Source organism: Drosophila takahashii, chromosome X (genome assembly GCF_030179915.1).
Source record: "Drosophila takahashii strain IR98-3 E-12201 chromosome X, DtakHiC1v2, whole genome shotgun sequence".
NCBI classification, from domain to species: Eukaryota; Metazoa; Arthropoda; class Insecta; order Diptera; family Drosophilidae; genus Drosophila; species Drosophila takahashii.
In genome coordinates this window covers 24357202-24370793 of record NC_091683.1, presented here as the reverse complement: position 1 = coordinate 24370793, position 13592 = coordinate 24357202, and the positions used below count along the sequence as shown (strand labels likewise).

Sequence of the window (13592 nt, the reverse complement as noted above, 5' to 3'; positions counted from 1 at the left end):
TCATCTGACATGGCCGCACGCTGATTTAATTTTAAATCTCTGCGCCCTCACTCAAAATTAAAACGACGTCAAGGCTCGGGGTTTCACGTTGCCAAAGATCCGCCAGTTTCGGTGGGGATAATACATGCGTACTATAGATCGTGGATAGAGGAGGAAGGGGATGACGAGGAGCCTTGCTCTCAATTTGCCTGTCGCAATCCAATTGTCGGGCATTTCATTTCAATTTAACAATTTTGAATTCCCTTCCGCCAACGGAAGCGAGCTGCAAGTTGCCGTGGATGTTGCAAATTAATCTGCGGCATGTCGCTGGAGCCTTTAGTTAGTTGTTGGGCCCTCGACATACTTATTGTCTCCGACTTCCGGTTCCTGCCGAATCTTGCCGACTCCTGCGGGATTATGTCGGCGGCCAGCGCAGCATATATTTCGTTTGCGTTTGACAAATTTGACGCATCCAATTGCTATGACATGCAAATCCCAGCAATTGCAGCAAACAACTTTAAAAGCGCTCGAAAAACATTCAATGGCAAACAGAGAAAGGCAAATATGGGTAAATGGGTAAATGCACAGAAAATTAAAATAAAATGAAAAGATTTTCCAATCAGAAAAAAAGGGTGAAAAAACGTTGACACGTTTCACAGTTGTAGATATATTTGTAAATAAAATAGGGCAATATTTGTAAAAAGCTTTCGTTTATTTTTTTTTTAATAGAATTAAAAAAATTCGAGAAAATGTATTTATGATGGTTTTTACTGTATAGCATTAATCTTAAAAAGCTTTTAACATTTTAAAATTAAATCAGTTTAAAACAAGAGAGAACGCTATAGTCGGGTTGGTGTCCCGACTATCTAATACCCGTCACTCAGCTAAAGGGAGTGCGAACGCTGTGTCGGGTTGGTGTCCCGACCAATAATCGTAACTCAGCTAAAGGGAGTGCGAGGGAGATAGATATATAATTTTTGATTGCGTATAACTTTTTAATGAATGGTCCGATTTGAAAAATGTCTTCTACATTTCGATAGGTATAAATATACACAACAAAATTGCATTTTTACTTTTCGGAAATCTTTAAAGATGTGGGCGCAGGACCCATTTTAAAATCGTTAGTGGGCGATTGTGGGCGTTAGAGGGGGCGTGGCGCTCGGCTAAAATAAACTTGCGCTGCGTAGGAAGCCAAAGAACATGTGTGGGAAATCTCAACCTTCTAGCTTTTGTAGTTTCTGAGATCTCAGCGTTCATACAGACAGACAGACGGACAGACGGACAGACGGACTTGGCTAGATCGACTCGGCTGGTGATCCTGATCAAGAATATATATAGTTTATAGGGTCGGAAACGCTTCCTTCTACCTGTTACATACTTTTGCACGAATCTAATATACCCTTTTACTCTACTAGTAACGGGTATACATAGCGGGTACTAATATTGCAATTTAATAGTTCTAGAGAAAAGAATAGAAGTGCCCTAACCTAAAGCCTTGTCACACTATGTTGGGTTTTCCCATCGAGTGATTTAATAACCGTATTATTTAAAAAAAAAGGGTTTCCACTGTTTTTTTTTGTTTTTTATTTGTTTATTTAACTAGTAATTTAACGTCAACGATAGGAAAAAAATACAAAGATCTCAAAAGTACCTCACTGTTGCCTGCCTCTTGTTTCCTATAAACATAGGACCCATAGCTCCATAACTCCACCCACTACAATCCTCTCTACTGGTTATAATCTGAGTTGTAGTTCTGGGAAATATACCACTGTCTGCCATCGATTTAAAGCTTCAGCACCCGAAAATGCATTAATAAGGCAGAATGACAGTCGTCGGTTGTTGGGAGGGCGGGAAAGTCGGCTATACTTTCACCGGATAAATACATAATTGATGATTATGGTTTGGAGCAGCCATCCCCACTCCCCGTTTTCCAACTACCAACTACCATTTACCAATTAGAAATATCAGGTTTTATTAACTGAACTACCTTGCGGGCGATTCCTGCCAATTTGGGGTTTTCGGGGGGTAATGAGCTTAGCTTACTGGGGCGTGCCAAGGGGCTTCGATGTTCGTATATGGGTATTACGAACCATAAATTTCAAGAGCGAACACGAGATGTGCATCTTTTGTTGCCGGGCTGCCATGTTTTATTGCTAATTGCAACTTCACGTTGCATTGTGGCTTCTTCTTCGACAGCCACCACTACCACCCCCTTCTTAACCAGAGTTTTCCACAGTCTATGTATGTGTCGCCCTCTTGGCAGCTCTATCGTGCCATCTCCATCTCTGCCCCGATGTTTGCGCCACGGAAAATAATAAAACTGATTTTATTTATGTGCTGCGCCAGACCAAAATTGAAATTCTGCAACACGAGCGGCAACTTGAGATGCAGGACGACGGACGATGGGAATCCTGCCAAAAAAAAACCAAATAAAAAACCGAAATAAATATAAAGAAAAAGAAAAACCCCATCGCGTGTCTTAGTTATTGTTACCATATCCACTCCATCTTCATCGCCCGACGAAGGCTTCTTCCCCGATAATGTTGTTGATGTTTTCCGCTTACGGCTCACAATTAATGGCACACGTGCGCCAAAGTTTTTATAAATTATTATCGCCGTCGATTGGGGTTTGCTCCATGTGGATTTGACAGCTACACACCTTTCGAGAGATACTTTCCGCCAGATGCAGGCCGCCAATAGGCCATTAATCACATTTTGAATTAATAAGCTCGATTTGTCCACAACATTTGCAAATTAGAATTATCATTTAATACCCTATAGTTTAAGGGGTCAGAATATCTTATTATCAACATCTACCAGCTAATTAGATAGATTTCGGAAAAGTGTAAGTGTAATGTTGCTGTGTTTTAATACCTATCGAAATGTAGAAGAAATTTTTCAAATGGGAACATTCATTGCATTCATTGCAGTGCATATCGCCTTCCCTTTCGCACTTCCTTTATCTGAGTAACGGGTATCTGATAGTCGTTCCCTCATGTTTTTATTAATATTTTTATTTGTTAATACTATTTTGCTGTTTTAAAATAAATTTGTAATATTTTAAACTGTAATTTAAAATTTATTAATTATCTTGTAACGATTAACTTACATGTTTCTATATTTAAATAAGTTTAAAGTTATTAACTTATGTAATAGAGAATTTAAAATGAATTATTTTACTTATAACTTTTTGACCTTTTTTCAATTATTTTATTGTTTTTATAATGTTGGATATATGAAATATTTTTTTCAGTGCACTTTGTTATCGTCTAGCTATTTCTCGGTCGCTACTAAGTGCCACATTTCCCATGTTAATTGCGAATTATGACGCAAGTAGTAACATATTGCCATTTGGCCTCGCCCACTTTTCACTTAACGCCCAAGTCTTGCGGAATGTGAAAATGTGGCATGCAGAATTTTCACAGAATCACGACACAAGAGGCAATATCCCCTTTCCACCCAGAAATGCTTAAACAATTCCTCACTGCTCGTTGAGCGTTACCAAGGATCTGTTGAAAGGGGAGCTTTAAAATGTTTATGGAAGAAGCCAGCTAATAAGATATTCATTTAAATGATTTGAATCATTAATAATTTCGTTTTGTTTAAAATAATCCTGTCGCCTTAAAGATTTTGTAAAAATAAAGGAAAGGAAAATTTTAAAATCGTACCATTCATTAAAAAGTTATAAGCATTTGACAATAGGTGGAGCCACTTTTAAGCGACTGCTTGCATATTATTTAATTTATTTATTTAATTTTTAATTTTTGATTTTCAATTAATTAACTTTCATTAAATAAATGGCATATTTTTGGTTGATTTTCGTCCAAATTTTCCAACTAATTATACCTTAATGAGGAATATTATTTAATGTTCAAGATAAAGCCTTCTAAAGTCTAATGAGCATAGCCCTAGGCCGTTCCTTTCAATGGGAAATCAATGATTAAATGTTTGCCCACTCAATTATGGATTGGCATTCTAGTGTTTGTCCTGACTTCAAAGCCCTTTGAATGGAGATGGAGATTAACATGTATTTACATTGATTCGGAAGAGCATTTTTGCGACTATTCTCAACCATTTCCCCATTTCCCCAGCTACAACATGTAGCAGCGCTTAATTTATTCAATAGAAATTTGTAAATTGTAAAAGTTGCTGTCGAGCAACAAGCGGCAGCTTCCAGCAATTAGTAAATCATGAGAAAATTATGTACTTTGTGAATGCAGCTCAGCTCCCCGAAGAGGTTGACTTTCAGTGAGTGGGGGCCCAGTTGGCAGACGAAAATTTTAATGCAAACTGTAAATTATTATATACTTAGTTACTTTTTGCTCGACTGAAGCTGCAGCTGCAGTTCCTTCGAAGAATTCCTGCGCGAAAACGGGTCGGTTTCCCAGGAACCAAGAACCGAGAAGCCACCCACACGTCCCACATCCCTTTCATTTGGCGCTCAAAAGGCAGTTTTAGTCATTTTCTGGGTTGCCTGCCAGACAATGCAGAACTATAAATATGCACAGTCACAGACTGAGTCACAGTCCCAGTCGCAGTCACAGTTGCAATTACAATCACAGAACCGAGGCTGCACAGTGGCACAGTGAATAATAAATAAGAGGTACATAATTAATGAATTATGTATTAATTAATACAATTACAAAATGTGCACAAGTTTTTATTTGACAAGTTGGATGTAATTAAATGTAACTTAATGTGGTCTTTTTTTACAAAAACAAAAGTATTAAATTAAAAAAAACTACTTTTACATTTTAGAGAGGGTTAATACCATATAAAAAGTAATTAACTGAAAAAATATTTAATAATAATATTAAACAATAACGTTTAGTAATAATATTTATTACCTAAAATTTCTTTATAATAATAATAATAACTTAATAATAATTTAAAATTAGACAATACAATTTAATATTTATATCAGATATATTTTAATATTTTGTAATATTTCACGAAAACGCACTAGTCTTTTTCTATTTTATTTTATAATCCTTCAAGTTTAAACACTTCCTAAACGATCTTTTGGCAATATTCAAGACCCTGTCAGGCACTGTTTCTGCTCATTCGCTATTCACAATTCGCCTTTTTGCAATGAAATATTATTTTATTTACTTTATTTTATTTTAGCTTCTCCGCCGGCTGGTTGCTGGGTGTCTCTGGCAGAGCCAGCAAAATGCAAAATTTATTGCAGAAAACTACAAAACACACACCGAGTGGATGGAAAGTGGGCGGCGGTTGAGTGGTTGGCGGGTATAGTAGGTGGAGGGCGACTGGGGGCGTGGAAAATGTGTTAAGTCTATTGAGTGTATTAAAGCAAATAACTGCGTCGACGAATAAAATACATACGGGACGACGGCAGCGAGGAATCCCAAGCCCAAGGCACTCGGATCAAGAGGGGTGGGGGTGTTGGGCGGGAGGCGTGGCAGATATACTGTATACACATACTCACAACGAGACCCACTGACAGCTGCACCAACTCAGACATATGCAAATATGAATATAAATGAACAACGCGATGAAGTCTGAGATCCAATGACTTAGCAGGCGGTATTTGCAGATAGCGAAAAAGTTGCAGAAAACTTGCTTTTTGAAAATGTGAAATACTAAAATAATATAGAATTAATTAAATTCATTACAAAATATAATGTTTTTCATCAAATAAAAATGTGAATAACTAAAAAAATGTTGAGTTTATTAAAAGAATTAGAATTTTAACAAATTCATTAAATACGTTAGTAGGGGAGAGGTCTGTAGGTTGGTCCACCTTTTGTTTTTAATCTGCCATTTCGACATTCACTTATGAAACTTAACGCATTTGGTACTGATCGAAAGGTTAGTCTATTAGCTTAATAGCTTAGGGAAAGCTGAAAAATTTTTTTTTTTTGAAAAGTCCCAAAAAACGACATTTTGAAAAAGGAGGTCTGTAAGTTGAGACACTTTTTAAAGTCAATAATACTCACACAAAAAGTACTCAAAACTATAAGGAACTATTTATTTATGTTAATTTAATCAATTTTAGTTCGTCCTAAATCATTTCCCATCCAATTTTTAAGAACTTAGACCAAATAACAATTAAAATCAAAAGGCTCTTTGAACATTCACTTTTCCCCTAATATCAAAGAAATGTACTAGGCAGAAAGCGACCTCTGTTGGCCTAAGGCCTTTTTGTATGAAAAACGGGTGTCTCAACTTACACAAAATGGGATGTTTCGGGAAAAAATTAATAACTTTTGTTCTGACTTTCACATTAAGCTGATTCTTTTTTTAATTAGTTAACAGTTAGTATACTAATGTTTTAAATCTCTTACCAAGTTAATTTAAGGACGTTATTAATTTTAAATGGAATTTAGAAAAAAGTAGACAAAAACTTTTTTGGTGAAAAATGGTACACGACTCTCACAGCTTTAATCTGACTAGAGCCTGGCTTATAATGTTTTCCCCAAAAGTTTTGTCACTAAAAAGGACTACAAAAAAAAAATAAAAACAATTTTTTTAGTGGATAAGTTTTGAGAAAATTGAGTGTCTCAACTTACAGACCGTCTCAGCCTACAGACCTCTCCCCTACTCATACCAAAATGTATAATAATATCTCAAGGTAAATTAAATTGATTTTTATTTAATTTTAGTATTTCATTTTTTTTTTTTAATTTTGTTTATTGTATTTTAAATGTGTACATTGGAAGTTATTTAAGGCCACCTACAATTCAACAGTAAAACATACTATTCAATTTAACTTCCAATGGAAATCGAACCGAGGCGATATTTGCTGTAATAAAATAATACAAATAAAATACAATACTTAAGGAACATTTTTGTAAATACTAATTTTACAATTTCTCTATATTTATTTTTAATATTTTTTTCTGTGTACTTTGGTACCAAGAAAAGGGGGCCAAGAAAGAGGCGTGTTTGGCGAGGGGTCCCGCTGAAAAGTTTATGGTTGGTAAGTTGAACTTGGGGCCAAAACTGTAATCGACACAAGGCAAACGGAACTACGCCCATAAAGCTCGATCGCAATGCAGAGCCGAGGGGCTGAGGCTGAGGCTCTCGAAACTCCAATCGCATTCAATCAATTATGGCAATTTAACAAATCTGCCAAAAATGGCAAAGCTTTAATGCTCGCAACTAAACCATAAATTATGGTAATTCTAATTAGAGCCCGGTGTAGTTGAAACGCTTCATTAGATGGCAATGCAATCCATTTAATATTCGCATTTAAATTAATTTTAATGTTCATTTCGTTTAATTGATTTGACAAATAGTTGCTCGTGTGCAGGAGCATGGAAGGAAAGGAGCCGAGGACCAAAAAGCAGAGGCTGAAACAGAAACAGAAACGGAAACAGCTCCCAGAAACAGGCAACAGAAACAGAACCAGAACGGAAATAAGCAGCTTTTGACTAACGGCAAAATGGAGGCCATGGAAGCCTATACGTGTGCACGAACTACATGTGTGTTTGTGTGGTAAAAAAGCAAGGCAGGGCAAACAGAAAAGGGGAGAAGAGAGAGAGAGACAGATAGGGGGGCAAAGTGGAGTAACATCTGGCGTTGCCCTGTGCGATTACAAAAACATCAACACTTAATATGTTTATTAAATTTGTTGCTACATCATTAGGCACTAGCAGCCATGTAATGTGAGGCAAACACTTCACATGTGCCCATGTCTCCTTGCCTCTCAGTGTGTGTGTGTGTGTGTAGTGTATGTGTGTGTGTGCTCAGGCTGTGTTTGTGTTGCTGTTACAACTGTACTAAATACCCTATGACCCATAAACCCGACTCGAATAGCTGGAGATAAATATGTTAAATATGCATAAACAAATAAAATACCAAGGAAATACATTTACAACTTTTTGGGCTATGAGAAACTAATTAAAGAAATATTCTTGATTTTCTTCATATAAAAATTCATCCAATAAATAACTAACTATTTTAATTTATAATCTTTTATTTTATTAGCTATTAATTTATAACAATTAAAATACTAAGTAAATATAAACCACTTCTATTGGCTTCCAAAAAATATATATATACTTAATCTTGACTTGGTTAAAAATGATTTTAATTCATCTAACTATTAACTAACTATTTTAGTTTCAAATATAATATTTAATTTAATTTATTGCTGAAACACTTTCATTATTTTATACCTACGTATACCCAATTACTGTTTACCTAATTAAACTGAAGGGCCCAATTACATATAGACTTAAGTCCATACCAATGCTAATTTAGTCTTCATTGAGTGATTCCCTAACCAAGTGAATACCAAATCAATTTACTTTACTGATTTACGCTAATGAATTTGGTGTCTGTTTGGTATAGTTTACCCTGTAATCCAATCAATTTGGGGGTTTTTGGACCCCCTAAATTAAGTTTAGCTGTCAAAGCTAATATTATAGGTCGTACTACATATGTAAATCGTATGATAAACATATTATTTTTATGATTTACAAATGATTAAGCAAATAAGTTCTAGATATATTTTGAATAATTATGAATATATTATGAATAGATATCGATCTTTAGAAGTGAGTAAATTTATTTTAAGGAAATGTGTTTGATTTAATCGCCCCATCTTCTGCGGTATTTACTTCAAGGGCATCTGAGGTTCGTGGGTTGTTAGGGACACTGCTTTTGTTGGCTGTGCCAATGCCCTGTACTCACTCACAGATACTCACCCACACAGCGGCGCGTGGCGATGTGTTTGTGCGGTGCTCTGGGCTACTTTGCATGGGCTTAATGATTGTTGTTTAGGTGCAGTTTCAGTTACTGTTGCCGTTGCCGTTACAGTCACAGTTACAGTTACTGTTCCAGCTGCAGTTACAGTCACAGTTGCTCAAACAGAAAAACAGCAAAATAATAAAAAAAGAGTGGGTGGGAGTAAAAGAAGAAGGCGGGTTGAAGCTTTAATAAAAAATTTGCATTGCATACTTTTTGAAAGTGTGGCCTTTTAAGAGTAGAACCCGTTTGTGTTCTCAGCTTTTCTGAATTTGGAGATTTTATAGAGGATAAAAAGTTTTTTTTTTTTTTCTGTTTTGTCAACTTTGAAAAAATATATATTTTTAAATTTTTTAATTATTATTATGTAGTATTATAAATTATAATTTATAATCTACTTCAATTGTTATAGGGTATAGGAGCATTTTATGTGTATTAGATTATTATGTACTTAAAAATCCCAAATTTAAAACAAACTCACGAAAGTGAAAATGGGAAAGCGTCTGCTTGTCTGAATACAAAAACACATATGTACAACGTTTCGGCATATATTCACTTTTATAAATATATATGCTTTACCTGTGCTCCCTTGTTGTGCTTTTCCTCGTTTTTAGTTTTTGCCCCGCGAAAAGTTATGCGCATTATTATAAAAAGAAAAAAAAAGATAAAAAACAAGTCCACCCGCCGCATAAATTTTAATGCTCATGATTATTATTATCATACTAAAATGTAATGTTGCCATCATCGCAAAAAGACTGTGCGAGCATATAGAATATACATTTATATATTTGGGTATCTGTACATTGTAGGGCCACTAGAACTGCATACTCAGGTGATTTCCATTTCCCTTTCATTTCCTTGCAGCTTCTGCCGGCAGTGAGGTAATCACAAATCGCTCGACGCCAACGGACGAATCGCTGACACTACCGCTGACACTACCGCTGACACTACCGCTGACCGGCGACCGCCCACCGAATGTCACCCTGTCGCGCCTCTTTTCCCGCCCCTTCCGGGAGCCGGATGTGGCCGAGGGGGAGGGGGAGGGTGGCGACTGGGGGGAGGCGCAGCTTCCGCAGACCATCTCCCGACCACCGAGAGCGGGACGCAGCGCGCGGCAGGCGGAGGAGGATCAGGTGGACCGCTGCCGGCTGTTCGTCGAGGGGGATCCCACCAAGAACGAGCTGTACAGCCCCGAGTATCCCAATCTCTATCCGAAGAACATCAACTGCACAAGGGTGATAACAGGTGAGTCCTTGGGATTTTATATATTTTATATTAATTTTATAAATATTAACTTGGGAGCATCAAGTCTCTTTGTCCGATTTTATATAATTATATATCTATAAGGTGATAAATTTAACAGATTTGCATTTTAAGATTTAGTCCTAAAAAAATTACTCATACGACGCGTGTGACGGCTAGAATTTAGTCGAAAAAAACGTTCTTTCATAACTACGTTGTAAAATAAGGAAATTCGGTGGTATTAATTGGTTTAAAGAAGAAATAGCTCTTTGATCGGAGGCAACAGGGCGTATGGGTGATAAGCTATGAACTTTGAATTCCCAGACATATCACTTAACCCCTGTTCAGAGCCTTGTTTTATTCATAGGCGCTCTAATTTATTTATCCAGGTACCCAAGGGATCAAAGCCCCAGCCTAATGGCAGGCTGTCGTATTCATGGCAGTCAGTTAGTCAGAAACTCATTCCTGTGGATTATCTACGGCTAAGCAATTAACAATCAGACCGAACAGCAGAAGCCAGCTGTATCGGTGGCATTATCTGTATCTGTAGCTATAGCTGTATCTGTATCTGTATTCCACAGTTGCAAAGACAAATACGAACTTTGATGGAAGCCAATTGGCAGCCGGCTTCCTGTTAGCGAGTGTGGGAGTGAGTGTGCATTGAGAGAAATAATAATAATAATACAAAAAAAACTTAATTTCTTAAAAAATATATAGCATTTTAAAATCTTTATTTGAGGTATTTTGATAAAAAAAATTAAAAATAAATTGTAAATTTAATTAAAAGCATATAATTTATTGTTAAAGCGATTTTAAAATATTTTTTATTTTATTTTTCAGTAAATAATTTAATATTTGAACTCTAAATAATGTTAATATTTTTGAAAAAATGAACAAAAAATTGTAAACATAAAATTTAAAATTTTTAACAATAAATAATATAAAATGGTTAGCTTAATAGAAAAATTCAAAAAAAAATTTAAATTTAATTTAAAAAAAATATTATTAGCTTTTAAGTAGATTTTTTTTTTTTGTAAATTTTTATTTTATACGAATACAAACATTCTGTCTTTTGAAATCACACAAGAATGACCCCTGTTTTTCTTTGCCTGTAAGTGGAGTGGAGAGTGCAGGCCTCGTAAAAGTTTATATGGCAAGCACTTGGCGACGAGCGAGCTACTGCAAATAATTGCAAAGTCTTTGGCCAAGTCTTGGCAGCCACTGCTGTTGACATTACCAGATGTCAGTCAGTGAGTCAGTCAGTCATTCGTTCGACTAAGGGGGAAAGCTATAAGGGACAGGAGAAAGGAGAAAAGAGAGGGGAGAAAAGGAGAAAGGGCGGAGTGAACCAGTGAACCGGAGGCATTAGATGGCGCTGATGCGTAAGATGCTCCACACAGATTCCACATGGCAGAAGGCCGTTTTGTGTGGCCCATTTAAAAGCGTTAGCACGTTGGCTCCCCAGTTACCAGCTACCAGTTACCAGTTTTCCATTTCCCCGGGCTCCAACTCCATAATACGATCCCTCGATTGGGGATTGTGTGTGTGTGTGACTCTGGGTTGTCATCATATTTGAGCTGCACTCGCTTCAGTGCCTCCGCCATCACCATCGCCATTGCCGCAGAAACTGGTTGGTTGGTAAACTCTCTCAGTTCAACTCCAATGCTTATCTAAAGTCGCTGGGAGGCCAAATCATTTGTCAGTTAAGACAAAATAATGTCACTGCAAAAGTCAAGAGCTGACAGATAAAACCTGAAAGCGAATGATTGACTTTCCATAAGCACGCATCAGCGGTCCCAGTTTTGGTATCTTTGTATCTGCGAATATGTTGGCATATGTAGCGATATACATATGTGCGCTTACACAGGAAAAAAATTGAGACAATATCATATTTATATGTGCAGGTTAATTGAACATTTTTTAAAGATCAAGTAATTCATATCACTTTGATATGAATAAAGATTATGGTTATCTTGTTTTACAATATTTGTTCAAAAAACACATTTGGGATTTTAAAACACTACATATTTTTATAACTTTTATGAACTGATAAAATATCGAGTTGATATGTTTGCATCATTAATTTGACATTATTGATACGAAATAAGGTAGAAATGACCCCATTTCATATCGACCTTTTTTTTAGTGTAGCATTACGAGTTCGAGTACGAGTTCGGCTTATTTGCATATCAATGTGTGTGCGTAATGTTGGACTAAGCGGGCCAACAAGGGCAGCCAACTGAGGTTCGCTTTATGGCCAAGATGGGCGCCCCGCAGGGCGAACAAATGCCGCAAGGAATTGCGGGCATAAAAGTCTTGCGGTCGGGGAATCGAAAGTTCAAAGTTATTTCACGAAAAACAACAAAGAATCAGAATCAGAATCAAAGTCGGGGTGTATTTTTATACTTTCGAAGGGAGAGAGAGAGCTTATATTCATGCACTTTGCTTTATAACTATAATAAAAGTGCAGAACACTGGGGCGTATACGCAATGCGGGATTACAACTGAGGAAGTAACTCGGTGCACAGAATTTTTTGTAAAATCCCTGGGATTATTCTGGTCCAAAAGAATTTGCTAATTAATACCACATCCAATTAGTGTCGTTTTTGTTCGTTTTGGTTCAGTTTTGAAACTCAATTCTGTCAGTCAGTCAGTCATTTGCCACTGTGGCGTATACGCAACATGATTTTCCCATTGTCAAACTGCAAGATTAAAACACAATGTAACCCAAAACTAATCACCCGAAATGTGGGGGCTTATGATCTCAATTTTCAGGTATGTATGAAAAGCTGAAAGAGCTGAAATTGCCCAAAACTGCTAACCAATGTGTGTAATTATGAGGGGCCCTTCTTTTTCAGTCATGTCATCAATTGGCCAGCAGTAATTAGATTTTTAGCATGGCCCAAACTTGGGAAGGACTGCAAGTGCAGTCCGAGAATTCTCGTTTGCCTGGGGGACTTTGTAATTTGATAACGCTACGAATACACAGAACCATATGCCATCTACGTTTTTTTTCAAGGCCAATCAATGTGGGATTCTATTCCATTTCAAGTTCTCTTCTTCTTCTCCTCCCTCTCCTTCCCCTTTCTCCGCCTGTCTGTGATTCCAACTTTCATTACTTGTCCATCTCCATTATGTAATGTGTGTGAGTGTGAGTGGGTGGTTGTGTGGGTGCTAACGCCCTGGCAATTGCTGCTGTGTGAGTGTGTGAGTGTTGTTATGCCACATTGGCCACAAAGGTTCCATTTGAGAAAAGCCGGGGGAAAATGTATTTTCAAATGCCAGAGCCAGCCCATCGCCATTGATTCATGCCAAGGATTCGCCGGTTGAATATGTATGGCCCGCAATGCGAGTGTGAATGAATGACTGACTAAGTGAATGAATGAATGAATGAACCGAAGTGGGTGTATATGTGTGCGTCCAGCATCTTGATGCCTTCTCCTTTTTATGCGGCCACTAAATGAGTCCCCAGACGCTTTCATTTTGGCCATAGATACGAGATTGGGTCCTGTCTCTTTCACTTTTTTTCCCCCGGAAAGTTGGCCCTACTTTGTGCCAAGGACTCCTCTGGTTATTCTCGGCTCATCGACAGGCGGAAATTTTCACAAATATTTTTATTAGCCAGCCGAATGTTTGCCTAACCAAATTATGGGCCT

At 37.0% G+C, this 13592-nt stretch overlaps 1 protein-coding gene across 2 annotated transcripts in view; it reads left to right on the top strand.

Annotated features, from left to right (window-relative positions):
- The window catches only part of Neto (Neuropilin and tolloid-like), a 94469-nt gene that overhangs the window by 49539 nt on the left and 31338 nt on the right, over positions 1-13592 (top strand). For both annotated transcript variants that reach the window (XM_017155311.3, XM_017155312.3), the window contains exon 4: positions 9559-9939. In XM_017155311.3, coding sequence (XP_017010800.2) covers positions 9559-9939 — 381 coding nt within the window. The remainder of the gene's footprint in view (positions 1-9558; positions 9940-13592) is intronic.